General features: G+C 41.4%; 1 protein-coding gene across 3 annotated transcripts in view; it reads left to right on the top strand.

Annotated features, from left to right (window-relative positions):
- The first annotated feature begins 883 nt into the window (after positions 1–883).
- The window catches only part of VSIG4 (V-set and immunoglobulin domain containing 4), an 87,949-nt gene continuing 80,328 nt past the window's right edge, over positions 884–8,504 (top strand). Inside the window, exons 1-2 of one of the 3 annotated variants that reach the window (XM_025275786.2) lie at positions 885–1,058; positions 6,146–6,502. In XM_025275786.2, coding sequence (XP_025131571.1) covers positions 1,004–1,058; positions 6,146–6,502 — 412 coding nt within the window. In that variant the 5' untranslated portion in view covers positions 885–1,003. Of the gene's footprint in view, positions 1,059–6,145; positions 6,503–8,504 lie in introns of all 3 variants that reach the window. The other 2 variants (XM_006069964.3, XM_025275787.2) reach the window with 2 other exon arrangements.

Raw genomic sequence — 8,504 nt, 5'->3', positions numbered from 1 at the left:
TGTGAATTTGTTGGGTGTATTTTTCCTCTTGGAAGTGTTTATATTTTCAAAGATTAGTGAACTGTTAGCAGTGCCAAACCTAGAGTTAGACTTCTGGTGGACTTAAAGTCACCCTGAGGCTTATGAAGAGAAGTAATTAAGCTTCTCATAAGGCTTAATATAACTTTTATGGGTCAGGTGTATGTATCAGTGTAAAACCATTTAAAAGGTCAATCTAATAGAGCATACCACTGTCAAATCAATTGGTAAGTACACTGAATGCCAGACCTAACTTTCCAACTAAAGAAATAAATAAAAGATTCCTTGTGAGCAGTAATGAAAACTTTACTCTTACCACCAAAGAGGCAGAGCTCTCAGAGAAAGCTTTCCCTATAGGAGATGTGGGGGTATATTCCCCCATAACAGCATTATTCATGGGCTTACAAATTATTTAAGCACTGATATATAAAAATATATTTCATAAACTTAATCTCCTGCATTCTGAGGCCCATAGACACCCATCTCCAACCCTTTGTTTATTTGAATAGACTGAATAGACAGGGGTTAACAGTACGACTGCTGAATATTGCATAGTCCAGCAAAGTTGATCTATTCTACCTGGGCACACCAGGAAGGAAAATACTTCCATAGTGGAGGGAGCACACTTATCCCAAAGTTATTCCTCAACCTTATCTTGTTGAGGAAACACAAAATAAACACAGCTTGGGAAATCAAAGACCAGAAACTCCTATTGGCTCCAGGGAAAGTCAAGACAATACTTTAGCAAGGGGAAGAATTGCTTCACTCAGTTAAAACTCCAACCCCAGGCAGGGTAGGGAGGGGGTGCTCATGTGACTTGTACTGAAATAGGGAAGGAAGGGGAATGTTAGATGAGACTTGGAGTCTGTGTGAGAGATATAAGGAAGAAAAGGAAGTAAGCAAGCACAGACTCTGGAAGCCATCAGGAGTTCATCTATTTAATATCAGGAGGCTAGAAGAAAGGACAGAAGTGGCTCTGGCTGTGATGGGGCTCTTACTGGGCCTGCTGCTCCTGAGCCACCTACTGGTGGTCATCTATGGTAAAGTAGCAAAAGGGGGCCTGGCTGCCACTTTTGACACAGGCAAAAATGGGGGAGTGGGGAGAGGTGGGGTTGAATACCTACTGAGGAAAGCCTACTCCTGCTAAATGAGTGACTGTTCTCAGCCAATGCTCCAGATTCTATCAGCTTTGGGCAGAAGGGAGGGAAGTGGTTGAAGGTTATTGAAGAAGCCAGGAGATAAGTTTGGGTAGAAACTGGAAAGGATCCTCCCCTGTAAAACATACACATTATTTTCTAGTATTTGTTGTATCTCAGGGACACTAAAAATGTTCCTAACTTCCTTGTGTTGAACTAAATCAATTCCTTTGTGGCTTCTATCAAAGGATCCCAGCCCTGTTTCTTGGAGACACAAAAAATATATCTTTTCAATGTTGTGACAGGTCTTTAGAATGCTGTGGACAGAATCAATGTTCCCTTGATTCATCTTTTCTCCAAGTTAAACAGCTTTAGCTCCTTCAACTGTTCTTCACAAGACTTGGTTTCTTATCATTTCCTAGGATGACTCACTTCCCTGTGGACATGGCCCAATTTGTCTGGGGTAATTTGTCCAACTTAATGCTGGACTTATATACCAAAAGAGGATTGACTATCTCATAGCAGCGTTATTTTCTGAAATCCTACTGTATCTTCATTTATACCCTTGAGAACTGAAATAGCCTTTTAGGAAACTGCTGCTGCTGCTGCTAAGACACTTCAGTCGTGTCTGACTCTGTGTGACCCCATAGATGGCAGCCCACCAGACTCCTCTGTCCCTGGGATTCTCCAGGCAAGAATACTGGAGTGGGTTGTCATTTCCTTCTCCAATACATGCATGCATGCTGAGTCACTTCAGTCGTGCTTGACTCTGTGTGACCCCATGGACAACAGCCCGCCAAGCTCCTCAGTCCATGGGATTCTCCAGGCAAGAATACTGGAGGGGGTTGCCATTTCCCTCTCCAGTGCATGCTAAGTCACTTCAGTCGTGCTTGACTCTGCGATCCCATGGACAGCAGCCCTCTGGGCTCCTCTGTCCATGGGATTCTCTTGACAAGAATACTGCCTTGGGTTGCCATTTCCTTCTCCCTTTAAGAAACTAAGCCTGAGTAATAGCTAAGTGAAACTCACGATAAGGTAAAAGGATCCTTGATTCATCCCTGATTATTCCATATCCTTAGAGGGAGAGACTAGATGAGTGCTAACTTGGTGCTATTTATGTTGTTAGAAAGAATCCAACTTTCCATAACTGACTCAGATTAAATCACCTTGTCCTGGGGCTCTGTCATCCATCAAATTCTAGAACCTCAGAGTTAGAAGAGACACTGAATTAAGTCACCCAAGAAGGAAAATAATTTTTTCCAGGCCACAGAGCAATTATTGTTCTTTCTACAACTACAATATTTTCACTCTCTAATACATTTTAGAGTGCACCTCTCTACTTTCTCCAAATCAGTTGATTTGAGTTGGGAATTAAAGAGACAGGACTGGAGCTCAGAGAACCATTTTGCAAATGTTAAATTTAAATCACATGTGTGTGTGTGTGTGTGTGTGTGTGTTGTTCCCTCCACAGCCTGTGGAGGTTATTTAGACCTAGAAGCAGGTCTATCATTTGTGTAGAGAGTCTTACACCACAGACCTGAGACTGGGAACAAACTGGCCAATAACACTTTCCTTCTCCCTTAATCTCAGTGTCCCCAGCTCATTTGTATAGTGAGGAGATCAGTTTGACTGATCTCAAAACACCCTGCCAGGTGGAAAGCTCTGAAGGACTGTGGCTTCACTTCTAAAAAGTCTCTCGATTTAAGACATATGTTTAAATAATAAAAATAAATCCTAACATTTGCATTTTATAAACACTATAAAAAATTTTCAAATATCTATTATGTAAGCTAATCCTCTATTGAGTGGTCATTATAATAGGGGGAGAGAGACCAGACACAGATGTTCAGGGTCATCAGAAGATGTGACTGCCTGTTTGATGATATGAGGATGAAAAGTTTAAATGGAGCCCATAATGGATCTCATAACCACCCAAACCAGGCCTTTCCTCGCTTTAGGATCAACACACAAGCCACAGATCTCTTTACTTTTTAAAGTCCAGGTCCCAGGAATAGTGTGGGCCTCAGTACTAACCCTTCTTTCTCAAGTCAAAACACTTTCCAACAAAGCCCTTTGAGTCAATGCCCAGCCCTTTTCTTTCTTCTGAAGGGATGAAATAGTTGAATAATATTCAATCTCCTGAGGGAGGAGAGCTAAGCTCTGAAGTTCTGGGAAAGATTTCTCAGAAAGCAGTTGGCAGATGAGAGAATTATTTTTTAGGCTGTCGAGAGGATATTTTCCAGTCCTAGGATAGCACTGTTCAGTTCAGTTCAGTTCAGTCACTCAGTCGTGTCCGACTCTTTGCGACCCCATGAATCGCAGCAGCCAGGCCTCCCTGTCCATCACCAACTCCCGGAGTTCACTCAGACTCACGTCCATCGAGTCAGTGATGCCATCCAGCCATCTCATCCTCTGTCGTTCCCTTCTCCTCCTGCCCCCAGTCCCTCCCAGCATCAGAGTCTTTTCCAGTGAGTCAACTCTTCACATGAGGTGGCCAAAGTACTGGAGTTTCAGCTTTAGCATCATTCCTTCCAAAGAAATCCCAGGGCTGATCTCCTTCAGAATGGACTGGTTGGATCTCCTTGCAGTCCAAGGGACTCTCAAGAGTCTTCTCCAACACCACAGTTCAAAAGCATCAATTCTTCGGCGCTAAGCCTTCTTCACAGTCCAACTCTTACATCCATACATGACCACTGGAAAAACCATAGCCTTGACTAGATGGAACTTTGTTGGCAAAGTAATGTCTCTGCTTTTGAATATGCTATCTAGGTTGGTCATAACTTTCCTTCCAAGGAGTAAGCGTCTTTTAATTTCATGGCTGCAGTCACCATCTGCAGTGATTTTGGAGCCCCAAAAAATAAAGTCTGACACTGTTTCCACTGTTTCCCCATCTATTTCCCATGAAGTGATGGGACCAGATGCCACTGTTAAACCATATCAAATAGATCCAGATAAGAAGGTGCTGGTTTCAGTTGTGGCTGGTAGATTAATCAGTTTAAAAAGTAAGGAGGCAGTGTGGAATCTGAAAGACTTCATTCTAGTCCTCCAGGCCTGGCTGTGCCCTTACTTTCTGTATGACTTTGAGTAAGCATCTTTCTTTCACTGAGCCTCAGCTTGTCCATATGTACCATGAGGGAATTTGTCTAGGTGGATTCTAAAAGCCCTTCTAGCTATGCCATACTGGAAGCCTCCAAATTCCATCCTGCCTGGTACTTCAAACCCTGTTGTACCAAGTACCTCACCATTTGGTGGTTTGCAAGGATCCATAGTGGGCAAAGTGTCTCCCCAAGTGTTGGGAATTTCCTGAAATAGATTTTCCCCTACCCAAATTTCCAGGAAAGTGATGAGTATTTCTTAATTTGACCTACATTTCACATTGGCTGCCAAGCTGCCTTGTTGCTAAAGTGTCCTCTCTAGTTTTCCTACAACCAAGGGATGACTTATTACCTGTTCATAACTCGATAGGTCCCAGCAGGTTGTAAAGGAGATGTACTAGAGTGTCTGTTGAGGGCACAGGCCAAAGGCTAGACTTTAGTGTTCCCATTGATAGAAGCCCTGGTATTTGGCAATACATTCTGAGAGCTAGAACACATGCCCCCACTCTATCTTTCGTCTGTTTGATTAAAGCCTGGGAATCTTAGGCTATATAAAAATCTTTTATTTGATAAGGGTTTCCCTGGTAGCTCAGATGGTAAAGAATCTATCTGCAATGCAGGAGACTTGGGTTTGATCCCTGGGTCAGGAGCATCCCCTGGAAAAGGGAATGGCTACCCACTCCAGGATCCTTATCTGGAGAATTCTATGGACAGAGGAGTGTGGTGGGCTACACTCCATGGAGTTGCAAAGAGTCAGATATAACTGAGCGACTAACTCTTTTACTTTCTACACTTTGAAACTACCTCTCCTAAGAGAGATATAAAAATGTATCTAAATACAATCCCTGGTTCCTGACTCCAGTTAAATAAAACACAAAATTCTCAAGATATGAGCTTATGGATGGAAATTGTTGATGGAAGGTGGTATCTCTCTCAATATCCTCAACTTTTCCCCCTTAGTTTCCTTTCTCAGCAAGCCAAGAAACAATCACCCTTTGGCCCTATCACCATTCCTACCAGTCAGCTCTAAGATTATACTCAGAACCTTTTCCCTTCCAAATATTTTCCTCTCCATTCCTCCTCAGGATGAAATTTTCCAATGTACTTTTGCTGAGAACTCAGAGAAACAAAAATGAAGATAAAGAAAGGATAGAAATCAGAAAAAATATCAAGCTTACAAATTGTATGTTTTCAGCATTTAACAATAGCTGATGATTTTACTAAACAGAAATGCATCTTATACAAGTTTCCACCCTGAGAATTGTCCTTTGCCTGCCTCTTTCTTCCCTTCCAGAAAATAATTTTAGTGCAAGGACCCAATCACTGAGCCTTTCTGAGGGAGCAGTGAGGAATAAGCAGGGTAGATAGTCTTTTCTTTCTGAAACCTGAAGCCACCGCATTTCTCCAAGTGCATAATTACATGCAGTAAAATAGCTCAGACCCAATTGCTCAGCGTTTGCTCCCATACTTCTTTTGGAAAATGTTGAAAGAGGTTTTTCCCATGGATTTACAGAATATTAGAGTTTGTAGGATCCTTAGAGATCATTCCATTCAGAATTTCTATATAATATATGAAAAAAATAGGTCCAACATGGTGTAAATTGACTTATACAGGATCACTTCAAAGCAAGGAAGTGATAGGAAAAGAACTTGAAACTCACAAGTGCTAAAAACAAAACAAAACAAAACCAAAAAAAACAACTTTAGGGCTTTCCTTCTAAGGACTGGTTCTGATTGATAAGAGAGCTGGCAGAGAACAAAACGTCATGGAAAATATGAACGTATGAGTTAAGGCCGTGTTTCTCAGAACCCTCTTGAAGCCTGCCACTGCCATCTTAGCTCTCAGATGAGTGTACCATCTGTGTCTTCTCCCTTCTTCTGTTCCCTTCTCTTCAGGACATCCCATCCTGGAAGTGCCTGAGAGTGTGACAGGGCCTTGGAAAGGGGATGTAAATATTCCCTGTACCTATGGTCCTCTGCAAGGGTATACACAAGTCTTAGTAAAGTGGCTGGTAGAACGTGGATCTGACTCAGTCACCATTTTTCTACGTGACCCCTCCGGAGACCATATTCAGCAAGCAAAGTACCGGGGCCGCCTGCATGTAAATCATGAGGTTCCAGGAGATGTGTCCCTCCAACTGAATACCCTGGAGATGGATGACCGGAGCCACTACACATGTGAAGTCACTTGGCAGACTCCTGATGGCAACCAAGTTGTGAGAGAGAAGATCGTTGAACTCCGTGTCCAGAAACGTGAGTCACTATGGGTGTTAAGAAAGTACTGATAAGCAAAGACCCAATAAAAGACTGCAATCTTAGAAAGTCCTAAGAAACCCAGAGACCTTGGTTTACCTCTACATAGTCTCTCTTCAGTTATATGTGCTAATCAGAGGTAGTGAACAGGATATTCTCAGGGTTATCACTCTCGTGGCAGAATTTAATAAATGTTGGGAAGGCTTTTTGGCCTTCAAATCTCTACCCCTTCACGTGTCCCAGAAATTCCAGGACCCATAGCCTGATTGTACCCTTGGACTCTCTTAAAACTCATAAAAATAAGTATATCTGATCAGGTTATCAGAGAAGGTAAAAATGTTGGCAGAGAAACTCTGGGGAAGGGTATGCATGGATTAGTAAAAATAAGCTTAGCTAGCTTGACAATTTTACAAAAATCTAACCCCTGGTCATCCAAAACTTCAGATAAACCAAAAACTCTGAACAAAAACAAGCAAACAAAGCAAAATGAAAAATGAAACCAAAACAAAAAAGCTGTTTGGGCTTTGTTTTAGTCAGTTTATTTTTTAAACAACAGATAGCACACATCCCCAAATAATATAAAATGACACTTACTCTTTCCAAGGAAATTATTTTTATTTAAGTTGTCTTATTCCCTTTTATTCCCCACATCAGCAGACCTTTTTTTTTTCCCTTTGCAGAGATATTTATAACCCTAGACTCAACATGGATGACAGCCTTGTGTTTTCATATCCTTGTAACTTCCCAGAGCCTTCTCCTTTGTCTTCCCTTTGCATTATCTGTTTCTAAACCCACAGTGATGACTGGCAGTGGCTATGGCTTCACAGTACCCAAAGGAATGAGGATTAGCCTTCAATGCCAGGCTTGGGGTTCTCCCCCCATTAATTATGTTTGAAACAAGGAATAGACTAACAACCAAGTACCCATCAAAGTAGGAATCTTCAGTATCTTACTTTTGAAGTCTGCAGTGGTAGATGACTCAGGTTCCTATTTCTGTACTGTCAAGGGCTGGTTAGGCTCTGAGCAGCACAGTCACACTGTGAAATTTGTGGTCAAAGGTGAGCAACATTCTTTCTTGATGAGAATCTCAGTGGACTACCTTGCTCCAGAGATATATCAACATAATGCCCTTATCCCAGAGAAAATAAATTGGGGCAGAGTGGGGAGGGAGTCCTGGGTTATTCAATTACTAAGTAAAAATTCTGGACTGGCACAATAACACTGGAGACATTTCCTGTCGTGTTGTAGGTTAAGTAGATGAAGATGGTAAAGGGAAAAGTAATAGTTACTAAGTACCCTTTTTTGCCATATACAATGCACAAGAAGTTGGCACATGTTTTCTCATTGAATCTCACAATTATCTCATGAGATAGCTATCATTACCCTTATTTTACAGAAGAAGAAACTACACATCAGAAAGGGAAATCTACTTGTCCAGGGGCTTACTGTTTGGAAGTTCAAGGCAGGATTTGTACTCAGGTTTCATGTTCTTCCACTATGTCTGATTGCCTCTCGTGATTGAACCTATATCAGTTTCTGGGCACCCTTTGGGATACTTTTTATTGGTTTGTTTTTGTTGTGCTTTGATTGTTTGTTTTTTTGCTGTTATTGTTTTTATTTTGTTGGTTGATTGTTCAGTTTTGCTTTATGAAATAAAGCCCAGATCTCTGCAGTTTCTTTAAATTTCCCCTCTTTTTCCCTAAAGCCAAATGCAAGTTCTGGTTGAAGTCTAATCAAGGTCTGAATGTTTATTACAGAATTATTTGGAAACACTGCAAACTGTGTACATAATGATTGTAGACTGGAATTTAAATGAACAGCCCAGCACTGATATGGCCAAATGAATCTTGTTGCACTTAAAGAAATCTCCTTGGAAGGGAAGATACTTATTCCAAGATGGTTTTTATTTCCCAAAACAAGTTGAGGGCTAACTTCCTTTATGAGATTACCCTCAGAGCCTCCTGAAAATTATTATCCTCAGAAGATGTCTCTGTGTAACAAA

The sequence above is a fragment of the Bubalus bubalis genome, chromosome X (assembly GCF_019923935.1).
Source record: "Bubalus bubalis isolate 160015118507 breed Murrah chromosome X, NDDB_SH_1, whole genome shotgun sequence".
NCBI lineage: Eukaryota > Metazoa > Chordata > Mammalia > Artiodactyla > Bovidae > Bubalus > Bubalus bubalis.
Note: the sequence above shows the minus strand (reverse complement) of the source record. Positions and strands in the feature narration are given on the sequence as shown.